The sequence below is a fragment of the Dermacentor silvarum genome, chromosome 6 (genome assembly GCF_013339745.2).
Source record: "Dermacentor silvarum isolate Dsil-2018 chromosome 6, BIME_Dsil_1.4, whole genome shotgun sequence".
NCBI lineage: Eukaryota > Metazoa > Arthropoda > Arachnida > Ixodida > Ixodidae > Dermacentor > Dermacentor silvarum.
The window spans coordinates 176,046,650-176,058,903 of record NC_051159.1 but is presented as its reverse complement, the minus strand read 5'-3'; the positions used below and the strand labels follow the sequence as shown (position 1 = coordinate 176,058,903).

Genomic DNA, 12,254 nt, shown 5'->3' with positions numbered 1-12,254 from the left:
GCACAGAAACGGTCCTCGAATAATCTGTGACCATATCGCACGCCATTATGATTGTGGACTGAGAAGTCAGAAGAATCGCATGCTGCTTTCAATACTTGCGAGCTGTTGGCAGTTCATGAGAAATATCCCTTTCCATTTATCTCCAAAAACTCCAGTGGAAATTCTTTTTTTGTTTTCCCCTGTCGTTTTCGTTCAGGTGCATGTAACATAAAATTTTTAGTTCACTGACCAAATTTGGACCAGAAAGGGTTAATTGTTAATCCTTTCAACCAGACTACAAACCACAACCTAAAAAGATTTGCCAACGGTGCACATGGCTGTGGCCGTGTAAGTAAAGTGCTACGGCGTGAATGAAGTCTAACCGCATACAAGAACCTAAAAGCAGACCCTGCTAGAGCAGAGGAAAAGTGGCACCGGCCGCACAGCGCGCGCACGGTTGGTTTTTGTGGGCGACGCTCGCGTGGCAGGTTCGCGGAGTGCGGCATCTCTTTAAAAATAGTATACCGCCGGATTGGGCTGAGACGCCTCGAGCGTGTAATTGCCCACGTTTTAGCGACCGGCAAGGAGTGCCCGCCTATATCGCCTCGAAGCGGCCTTCGCGTTTTGCACGCTCTGTTACAGAAAGTGGTCTGAGAAAACGGGACCGCCGATGACATGCGGCGCATCGAAACGAACTGACGGTTCGTGCAATCGCAAGCAGTTGCGACGTCGCGTTAACGGAGGTTCCACGATTCATGTGCCAAACTCCCGCAGAATCGGGAGATCCACCAAGCCGTTCAAAGTCTCTCTCTCCCCCCCCCCCCCCCCCCCTCCCAGCTCTTATCCCCACAATCCCAAAGAAAACAAATAGAGCAGTCTTGACGAGACACAGCTGCAGACGAAATTTGAAATATTTCCTTTTAAGCATCTACCCACCAATCTCCGGTGGTGTGTTTGGTTCCATACCTTTAGCTCTGCCGTCTCAACAAATGCCGCAACCTTAGCTGTGGAGTGCTAAAGCACAATGCGCTGTGGAGAAAACTGCTTTTCAAGGTTCTTGTGAAGAACCCGGGTTCTTCCCGGTAGCGTCTTTACGTAAGTGCGATTGATGAGGGCACAAACGGAACTACAAGCACCCATCGCCAGGGAAGGCGTAAAGGAGAATAGGGACCAACGTGATAGGAACGAGGACGGCGTCTTGATCGATGCGGAGTTATGCGCTTTTACTGATGACTGCCCTACACTTTCACATCGAGCAGCGCGCCCGACTAGTGAAAGCGACAATAAACGCCGCGTTTCTTGGCATGGCGACAACTTATTTGCTTTTAAACTTTCAGTCTTGGCCTGTCTTTGCCAGGAATGAGAAACGGAAGTGGAAGGGAGAGTTAATTTCTTGGGGAAACGACGCGCTCGGGCTTCTTGGCACAGCATGTTGCTTTCCGGAGCCGTGCCCTAAGCACCACGAAAGCCCGCAGGTTTGGAGCTCCAGCTAATGCCGTCCGTTTGCGGTAACTCACACACAAACGGGCGTAAAGAAAGGTCATACGTTTGTCAAAGTAGCCTTCTGGCCTTCGACACTACCGGTTACATTGTGTGTCCAATAACACCAGCGACGTACTATACGTCTCTCCGTGCCTTTTAAACCACACCGTAGAGCTCAGCAAAAGCGTCGATTGTTTACAAACATCCCAGGAACTGTTTTGTTTGAAGTTTTCAGAAAACATCGCGCGACGGAAACGTCTGACTCACGCGAACGTTACCTAGGCAAAGAGGGGCGAGCACCGTCCTTGCCGTCCGGAAAGCCAACGCACGTCGTACTCCTGACAGTCGGCGCTGCACGCCTGCAAGCTCGCGCGAGGCATTGCACTTGCCACCATCCCAAGCGCACCGAACTGTCTACGAAGACTCGCCTTTTCGTTCCATTCGGGCAGAGATGAGCGCGGCTGCTCCTGATTAAGGCAAACAAGCCGCGCATCACAATGCCAGGCCACTCGCGTAATTTCGGTGAATTTCCGGCGGTTGCTAAGCGAGCACAATGGGCCGCCCTGCTCGCAAATAAAGCGCGCAAGCAAGGACGCTGGCGTTATACGGAGCAACGTATAGATTCAATCTAAGATGTTCCACTAAAATGTCCTGTGTAGTGTGCTTCAGAACGGCCAGGACTGGTACTAATCAAGTACCGCTACGTGCTATAAAACATTTAAAAATCGCCATTGGTGGTCGCGGCTTGAACAGGACGTCGAAGGGGAAGATGCTCTTACTTTAAAACTCTACGAGAGAATGGCAGCTTCGACAACGCAGGACAAAGGCGTCCCGACACAAAAAAACTGTAGCAGTAAAAATCTCCAGTGCGAGAACGCGAATGAAGTGAGGTGCTTGAGGTACAGGCAGAGGAGCGTGAGAACATTCATAGCCCTGACTCGGATATCCGAAACAGACAGTGTCCGAACTCCACTTACCGCAATCAGCTGTTGTTGCATAAAGTGCTATAATAAAAAACAGCAGTTCAGAACGCATCCTACTGTCATCTGGTTCCGTGTGTTGCACTCCGGCCCCGACAACAGAGGAAGGCCGTGTCAAAACAACGCACCACAGACACTGCACTCACGCTCACACACAAAAGTGAACTGTGGTTTGATACTTTGTTATTTTTTCGACAAGATTTCCGAAGTGGCTCTGCGCTGCGCATGCGCGCACGCTGCAAAGTTTTAATGGAGTCGAGAGTAATTTTTTGACCCACCCTCAACACCAGTGGCGCTGCAGTCGGCATGCGCTTGGAAGATGGCGATCGAAATCGAGTCAGCGGAGTAAGTTTCTAAGACAAAATCTATATACGTTTCAGAACAATTCCACCTGGCGCAGAACGTTACCTTTATCTTTGTTGCAGTCACTGTCCTTTCTCCTGCATGTGAAATGAAGAGCTGTGCTTTTCAAACGCTATTAACTTGGCATACAAGGCGCGCGTAGTTGATAAACACTTGCTCAAGTGATCATTTAACGCTGTTCATTTTCGCCAATTGTAATCTGACCGTTGTTCAGATCTCAGACGCTACTTACAAGCTCAGTTAATGCTTGTAATGGGCATTTGCACCGACTGCTTTCAGTAGTCGGCGTACTAAGTTGAATTTCGTTGCAGCGTCGTTCGCCTCATACAGCAGTACTTGAAGGAGAGCAACCTCTATCGGACTCTCCAAGTGTTACAGGTAACGAACAGCTACTTATGTTTTCAAGAAACGCCGTTCAGAACACCTACGTGAATGCTTCATTATAATAAATTTTGCTCTGTGTCGTGTTACAGGAAGAAACGTCCATATCCCTGAACACAGTCGACAGCGTCGACAGCTTTGTCCAAGACATCCACAGTGGCCACTGGGACACTGTTCTCAAGGTTGTTCAATCACTGAAGCTACCGGACAAAAAGCTCATTGATTTATATGAGCAGGTACGTTTTATTTTTTGCGTAACGATATGTGGTAGTTAAGGTGTGCCCCCACTCTGGCACAAAATCTACGCGTAGCGTAAACTGTATCTCGACATTGCATAAGCCCTCCTTTCTTTTCACCCGCACGTAGCAAGCACTGTGCAAACGAGGGGGAAACGGGGGGGAAGAAGCAGCTTTACTGACTGGAGGCATTGCAGAGCCCCTTTAATTCATTTTTGCGTTCCTTTATGTGTGCCTCTTCTTTTGAAATTTTACTAAATCGTTCTCGTTTGCTAGTGCCCATGGTGAGTTTTTCTACTAACCTTTCCTTTATGACGGCTGGTCATAGAAGCGAATAATTCGACCCTATGATCACTCTTGTGAAGCTGTTAGCTGCATGTGTGGAGTCGTATTTGTGCTGTTTCTGCTCTGCTCTGCTTGTACAGTATTTCAGCTGTGCCTTGGTATTCTTTTTTTTCAGGTGGTGTTAGAGCTGATTGAACTGCGTGAACTTGGCGCAGCTCGGTCCCTCTTGAGGCAAACAGATCCCATGATCAAGCTGAAGCAAGAGGAGCCGGAAAGATACATCCACCTGGAAAACCAGTTGGCACGTTCCTACTTTGACCCACAAGAGGTACACATAGGTCTGCAGCTTGCATTGTGGAGCACTGAGCCTCCTGGCATAGTCTGACCTTCCAGATATTGTGCATGTGTGCTATAAGTCAGCAGGTTTCATTGTATGTGCAGGCCATAAAGTTATAAGCATAGTTTCCTGTATTACTGCAATGCCTGCTCAGTTGCACCAAAACAAGGGAGTCACTTGGAGGGCGCCACTTTCCCATATGTTGGCCACAGCTTCTAAAGTGGGGCTTGGGGTAATAGCTTTATCTTTTCAGCACATGTCGTTGCTGCTCACAAAGTTGCACATGAAAGTGGAGGAGCAGCACTCAGCAAAAGCTGCTCATGCTCCAAAATGACCGTGACTCTTCACTTTTTATAGTGAACGAGACATACTCAAGGTAGCCAAGGGTCACCTACACTTGCTCTGATAAATGCACTTAAGCACTTCAGAATGCCTTTGTCTTTTAAATGTGTTAACAACTATGTGTTGCGAGTCGTGACTGTTCATTTACTCACATTCCTTCTCACAAGTGTCACAAGTTTATTCATCACATTAATAATCTGGCTGTACACACAAAGAAATCTGCCTTTTCATTGTCGCACATGACATTCCTGTGTTCGCAACGGCAGACAACGGCAGTCTCTAAATGCCAACGGCAGTCTCTGCAAAGTGCAGTCGAGAGCTAAAGTCGGTGGAGCACAGCACCAGCAGAAAATATGAATTTCTTCTAGTACAGCCATGCAATGTGACATTGTCTGAATGCATTGCGTTAGTCATAGAGGTACACATAGGCTATACCACTTGGTTTCAATCTGCATGCCTAGGCTCCAAAGAAAAAATTAATTTTGTGGCGGTTCGTGGTCCACAGACTTTTGCTCATAGCTGTATATGCAGAGTGGTGCATCTTATTACCTCACCGTACGTGTGTCGAGCTGCATACCATGCACCTACTATTCCATTACTTCCACACAAGTGTTGTGGTGCAATAGCTAGCAGACCTGTCTAGCAGTTGAACAATCATGAGTTTAAACCCTGTTTGTGACAAGGCTTCCTTTCTCGAAAAGGTTTTTTTATACGGTTTTGATGACAAACTCGGCTATGCGAGACCTGTGAGTGATCTGTATAATGGCTTTCACCGTTAAAACTGTCCGGGAAGGTGGTGCCACAGTAGTGGTTCATTGGCTCCCATACGTTTCGGAGCAAGTGCTGCACGGCTACTTCTGTACTTGTTAGCAACTGTAGTGTATGGTAATGGCAATGTATATGCACCACACTAACACTCTTTTATACCGCTGTCACATGAGCACTTTTGAGCTTGAGTCAATTGTGATCGAACTCGATGCAGGTCATGTTCTACTATGTAGCAGTTTCCAAGCACTCTCGACTTCATTTCTGCTCTACTCGGTCATGCTTTTCATTGACAATCTAGAATAATCATCAAAAGTTGCTGTTGGCACGCTAGCAGATTCATAATAAGAACAAGAACATTAACCAAAGAATATTACATCAGCAAGTATTAAACACAAACTATACTTGATGACGACCTAAGATATCAGTACAAGCTACACCCACAAAACTGCCTTGCACGCTGTCCTCAGTGCCTTTGCTCTCGAAAACAGTTCCTGAAAGATGCCAATATTGAAAGTTTACCTTCGCCGTGATGTCATGGAAATGAGGTAATGGCTGGCGCATCTATACATAGTCTCTTTTAGCTGGACAACAGGCCCCTTGCCACTGCATTCGTTGGTTGTCACTGGCTATAGTATATTATATTTGACATGAAAGTTCACCATTAATATATGGCGTACAACCTTTAATATTGTTGCTGCCAGTCACTAGAACAGATCGGATTTATGAGATCCCACCCGTATTCCTTCTAAAAGGAAGTAATGTAGTTTGTCATGGTAAATATTTTTATTCATAGTTTTTGCTTGAGAGGCACATTTGTAAACTACAGCTTTTTATTTTGGACATATATATGTTACGTGTAGAGCAGATAACTGGTGGACGATTAGAGTAACAGAATTAATGTCAATGAAGGTTGAGCCCCTTCCTTGCAAAGTAGAATGTAGGTGTGTACGTTAGTACTGGCAAGACTGTCTGCTTTTAAGTAAAGCGCTCTCTTTTGAGAGTGGTAGAGGATTAGATGTTTTGATGAGGTGAGGAAATTTGTGGGTGTAGGGTGGTGTCTGCTGACATGCGCAATTGAAGATGTCCGGCAGTAGACATAGGTAGGCTGATGACGAGGACAAGGGATGTGCAGTGTGTGGCTGATAAACTGGGATCAACACGTTGGAGAGGATTTGAATTAATATGTGTAGTAGAATATTAAAATGCACTCGAAAATATCTTGACGAAGCTTGAAACTGCCAGTGTGACAGGGGAATGAGCAAGTGAAAACTGCTTTTTACTCAAAGCAGCATATGACTGGATGCAGGCATACCCCAGTGGGAGCAGTAAAGAGCGCCGGCGGGCAGCAATAGCGCAGGCCCTGTCAGGAGAGGTGAGCGTGGTGCCCCCCTCACGTCTCCTGGCACTACTCGGCCAGGCGCTCAAGTGGCAGCAACACCAGGGTCTTCTGCCTCCCGGGACCACCCTCGACCTATTCCGGGGCAGAGCTGCCCTGAGGGGGGGCCAACAGGAGGAGGAGCGCTTCCCCACACAGATTTCGCGCACAATGCGCTTCGGCCCCAAGGCCCACGTAGAGTGCGCCCGTTTCTCGCCTGATGGGCAGTTTCTGGTCACAGGCTCCGTGGATGGGTTCATCGAGGTGTGGAACTTCACCACTGGAAAGATCCGCAGAGATCTCAAGTACCAAGCACAGGTGAGAAGGCTTGCCGCAATAGATGCGGTGTTGTGCTGCTGAGGGCGAGGTTGTGAATACGATACCCAACTCCAGCAGCTGCGTTGTAAAGTTGGTGTGACACAAAAACACCTGTTTGCTTAGAGCTGGGTACACATTAAACACTCTGTGGTGCCACAATTTGTAGCCACATATACAGTCTACGCTCGTTACAACGGATCCGGGAACAACAGACTTCCGGTTACAACGGACCATATCCCTAGGTTTGTTTGGTCACCACGCATTTTAAATGGCATCCACTCCGCTCACAACGGACCCTGCTATAGCGGACTATCGGCTAGAACGGACTAAATTTAGGGCGAAAATTGTTTGGACTGAGCTTATATGGCAGAGTTACGCGGGGCCGACACCCAATATGCGTTTTTTTTTTCTACTTAGCCGGGAAACAATAGTATGTCTGGCAACGTTGTCGGCATCTAACGGGTCGCTGGCGCGGCCTTGTAATCGCAGCAAAGATCGCAGCACTTGTAAAGAACTCTTCTGACCCGCTATTAGAAGACGACAGTAGCGAAGAGACTGAAGCACCTGTTAAGCTTTCTTCGTCCCAGGCCATGGATTACATTGAGGCCCTGAAAGGATATGTCCTGCAGCAGCAAGGTGACTGCTCCGCGGAAGTTCTGCAGCTCACAGAAATGCAACACAAGGTGACCGCGTCTTCTCTGGCAGGAGCTAAGCAGGCCCTCATCACTCAGTATATATTGTGAAATAAAAAGTCATGTTCCATAAAGTTTCTTTCCTCGCATGCACCTTTCCCGTTCAATGAAAAAGGTAAGAATTGCCTCAAGCGGGGGGGGTGGTACCAGACCCTTGTGTACAAACTGAAGCTTGCGTGCGGCGTCAAACTGGTCTAATCTTTGATTCATGGCCGTAATTCGTCAGATTATGTCGTATCGGCTGTTCCACGGGCAAGAACGCGATTTTAAAAGCATATTACGTTCCGGTAACATTTTTATGTCGCACGATCGCCTCCTCCTCCCCCCCCCCCCCCTGCATACTTCGGATACAGCATACTTCGGATACAGCAGACGTTTTTCGCCGGATTATGAGGGTCCGTTATAACGAGCGTAGACTGTAGTAATGTCCCTCATAGCCCACAGTTCAGTTTTGCCACTAGTTCATCAATTATGAACTGGTGGGCACAGACATGAAAAACGCTTGGTAATGGCTAAGGTGGGCCAGGTTCTATGGACCATGAAGTACTAGCATAATAAAATGTGCATGAAAGACAACAAGAGGCACAGAAAATTTGAGTTCACACGCTTGTTTAGGCTACACTGAGTTTGCTTTGTGGTTTAGTTTTAGTTAGGATAAGTATACAGCTTCTCTCTAGAAATGTCTTCTGGAAGGTTCACAAAACCTCTCATTACTGTGGCCACATAGCAGTAAAAGCTATGACACCTAGCTCAAGCCCATTGCCGGGGTCATCATTTTGTGCCTGTTGTGCCACTGTTTCTGCCATATAGCTATGAGAATTCTAGTATGGCACATAATTGCTGTCAAATTAACTGGCGAGGCAGTTGGATTACTGGCTTCCACCAAGCGGAATGCAGTGTGTATGCTCATTTCTGGGGCAAAAGGTCCTTATTCCCCCCGGCCTAGGGTGCATGTGAAGTACAATGACATAACATACAGCCGAACCTCGATATAATGAACTTGGAACAATGTGTTATATTGGATATAACAAATTACGTTTAAAATTTGCTTGCTCATGCTTTATTTCACTCGAGTCGTATTCTTCTGCTACAATGAAACCAAAAATGTGCGATCCGACATGGTATTGTTATAGCAACACAAATTTTTATTTGCACATGGCTTAAAGTATGTACAGTCAAAAGTATGATTTTTCAGACTGCCTAAGGGCTGCGAAAACGTCAGAAAAAATAAATGCATGCTTTAACTGCCCTCAAGGGCTCAAATCACCACAGCCATGTACAAAATAGCTTTGAAGGTCTGCCAGTACTATTATTAGGAATCTCAGTGCTCGTAATGCGACAGGAGACGGCGTGTATAATTACGGAACACATTTTAGGTCCCATGACAGTGGCCACTTTGCACTCTTAGTGTGTTTCAATCAGGGGTGGGACTCCTGCGCCATTTTGATACAGACGCAGATTGCTGCGCAAACTGCACCAAACACAGAAAATTGACCGAAATTGCACCACGCTGCACCAGAACGGCTTCGGCATGTGTGCTTCGGCAGTGGCCGCGAACAGCGAGCTGATTCGTTCTCCTAAAAACAGTGCGGCCGTTCACACTCCACAGACCGCGCAACGGCGCTTCCCGCACAGTTTCTCGTGATTTTCGTGCTTTTAACACTGCACTTATTGGCGCTTCCGACAAGTGGCTGACATGCGCGCAGCCACTCTCGGCTGTTGTCACTGCTGTCGGAACGGCCAGGGCGGCTGTATTTAGAGTGTACTAGAATACAGTTGAGTGGGCCGAGCAGCATGGCGCTCCCTAGCTGAGGCGCAAAATTACGAAAAGCAGGCTTAGGGCACGGCGAGCGAACTAGACATTAGGGAGGCGCACGCTGCCGTGGGTTCAGCGGGCGGCTGTCTCTGCCCCCAGGGTGCCAGTATACTGTAAAAATATTCCAATCTGTTTTTATGCTCGCATCGGTGACGCCTGAGACATTTTGACATATCGTGAAGGGCTATTTGCGGATTTGGAATAAAAAGTCGCTGTTTTGCCCGAAAGGCGAAGCAACGATTGCGATAGCAAATTAGTAGATAGCTATACGAAGTAAGGATAGTAGTTTTATTGGCCGTATAAACTTGTAAACATTCGCTTTACTAACTAAATTAACAAGCATGGTGTCACGCGAACACAAGCAAACATGATTACGTTTCACTCGATGATCGCGGAAACTGGCTGTCTAAAAGCTGTAGTGAGGAAGCGCGGAAGCAGCAGCAGCGAGCGAATTGACCTTCGTGCTGCCTCTCGCTTCAACTCGAGCTAAGCGGTGAAAACACAGCGCACACAAAGCTATGAGCACTCGCACTCTGTCCGCATCGGAGATCGCTTCCAATATATACGCCCGCGCTGTCTCGCCATGCGCAGCAGCCGCCGGAGAACGCCTCCCTCCCCTCCCTCTCCTCCCCCCGCGGTTCCTTGCGCACGAACGAAGACAGCGCGTGAGACTGAGCTACCATTGTCGGCTCATCCTCGCACATACAGCATACGGCGCGCGGCGACGATGTTATCGCCCCTGGACTTTATACGGAACATCACGACGATGACGGCAGAAATGCGCTTGGAGTGTCTATATAATTAATTTCGCAATAAAGACAGATTGGAATAGTTTTACGTTATACCAACCCAGGCTTGACTGCGGCTCTCTGGGTCTGCGGTGACACATGGTGACCCAGAAATTATGTTAGCGCGTCGATTGGACCCATAATTTGAGAATATTTTCTGTTATCATCATGAGCGTCGGCGTGGGATTATATAGTTCGATTGTAGTTCCACCGATGTTTTCGGCTTTACAGGAAAACAAACGCCGTGCCGCCGCTCGACCCACTATTCCATATTCTTGTACGCTGTAGCTACAAAGCGTGCTTCTACTACACGCTTTGTGTTGGGTTATTCTGTTTCCATCGTGGTTTTGAAGTGTGCTGCCATATTCCGTTACTCCACAGAAATTCTGATTGGCCTGCTCCAAACTGCTCCAAAATGAAATTTACTCTTCTCCAAGTTGCTCCAAAATGCAATTTTGCCTGCTCCAAACTGCTCCAAAACGCAATTTTACTTGCTCCAAAAATTGCTCCAAAATGACTTTGGGCAGTCCGACCTCTGTTCAATGCACTGCTTATGCTTGACTGCATAACACTGTTGTATTGCGGCAAAGCTTACTTTCGGGAACTCTGCTTTTCGCGCTTCATTGGCGTCGGCGAGGATGACAAAGTTGGAGTCGGCACCATTGTTGACACCTAACAGCAGGAAACTTGATAGTGAACATCGAAGCAGCCAGGCCTAACGACAGTCTACTATGGCTGCTAGTGGATTGGCATGAGGCAGCGCTAGTTTGAGGCTGCGAGATAATTAAACTGGCAGCAATCATGACTTCAATTAATGCCGTTTCGGACTTGCCGCCACAGCAACTAGTCCGAGAAATTGGACAGTGAAGGTTTTCAGCGTCTGAAATTTCAGACATCATTATGCTTTGGCTCTATGCGATGCGTGAAGTATGGTATCAGAAGTAGTGGCATCTACGTGAAAATCCGAAATCAAATTTGAAATGCATGCCACAGTGACATTCAGTAGGCGGAGTGTTGTAGGCACGGCCCACTCTGCCGTAGCCTTCGCAGTGCGATTCATTGAAGAAGCACCGTGAAGGGGGTGTTTGATTGCCAATAACTCCGCTTCTGCTGGACACATTGAAGTGCTTTTTGCGACAAAGTACATGTATTTCTGAAGTAGTCTATTTTAAATTAAAATTCATTTCTCAACTTTGATAAAAAGTGGTTCAGAGCCCCTTAATAACAGTAGATATTAGAGAGATTACAGGCAAGAACGCATTGCAATGATAACAGGCCACAAAGCATGTTTGTACTTACATCCAAAAGTAATATGTAACATTATTTGTAATGTTGTTCAGTCTTTAAGACTTCAAAATTATATTTTTATTTACTGGGCATGCAAGGGCACATGAGTAGTAAACAGATCAGAAAAAGCTTGTTGTTTACTGTAATTGTAGGAATGGAATGGATTAGCTCAACCACTCCATAAGTGGCAATGGCCCAACTCTCAGCATTTTGAGGAGTTAAAAGGAGTGGAATTACAGCAATCTCAACTCTCCAGAGTGAAGTGGGAATTTAAATGGAGTGCCTCACTCTGCCCTCTGCTGTCAATATGTTCACGCCTCTAGATCTCCTCAACCCCAGAACCATAGAACTCTGGCTCACATGCATGTCCATGCATGGCTGCAGTAGTGGAATTCTGATCCATATGTGGTCCCCCTCATGTCCCAAAAATCTGTCGGTGACTGTACTCAGTAGTAGCAACTTAAGTGGCACATTGTGGGTGTTGGCATGTGGGAGACTACGCAGGCGAGTGTAGTCGCTTGTCGTTTTATGCCAGGTATCCTGGTACACAAAAATTTCAGGGGAGGCACGTGCCTGGTATGCCCCCACCCCTGGCTATGCCCTTGGTTTCAACATGATAGGCACACTTGAAAGAAACCAGAGAAACAAAGATACATCAAAACAAGCGCATTCTGCCTGAAGTGTTTCTCATAGTAGTGGAATCTCGATGATACGATCACGACTAATACGAATTTCCGGATGATACGAATTTTTCTGTGGTCCCGGTCGTGCCCCATTACTTTGCAACGTGCTACAGAACGGTTGTTGCGAATCGATTTTCGACCC

General features: G+C 47.1%; 2 protein-coding genes across 2 annotated transcripts in view; one reads left to right on the top strand and one right to left on the bottom strand.

Annotated features, from left to right (window-relative positions):
- Window positions 1-2,634, bottom strand: part of LOC119456432 (disintegrin and metalloproteinase domain-containing protein 10) — a 50,302-nt gene extending 47,668 nt beyond the window's left edge. Inside the window, exon 1 of the mRNA XM_037718168.2 lies at window positions 2,439-2,634. Within this exon, the coding sequence (XP_037574096.1) occupies window positions 2,439-2,496 (58 nt within the window). The 5' untranslated portion in view covers window positions 2,497-2,634. The remainder of the gene's footprint in view (window positions 1-2,438) is intronic.
- A 63-nt stretch (window positions 2,635-2,697) lies between these two features.
- Window positions 2,698-12,254, top strand: part of LOC119456433 (WD40 repeat-containing protein SMU1) — a 37,984-nt gene continuing 28,427 nt past the window's right edge. The window contains exons 1-5 of the mRNA XM_037718169.2: window positions 2,698-2,786; window positions 3,116-3,182; window positions 3,278-3,421; window positions 3,882-4,034; window positions 6,460-6,846. Coding sequence (XP_037574097.1) covers window positions 2,761-2,786; window positions 3,116-3,182; window positions 3,278-3,421; window positions 3,882-4,034; window positions 6,460-6,846 — 777 coding nt within the window. The 5' untranslated portion in view covers window positions 2,698-2,760. The remainder of the gene's footprint in view (window positions 2,787-3,115; window positions 3,183-3,277; window positions 3,422-3,881; window positions 4,035-6,459; window positions 6,847-12,254) is intronic.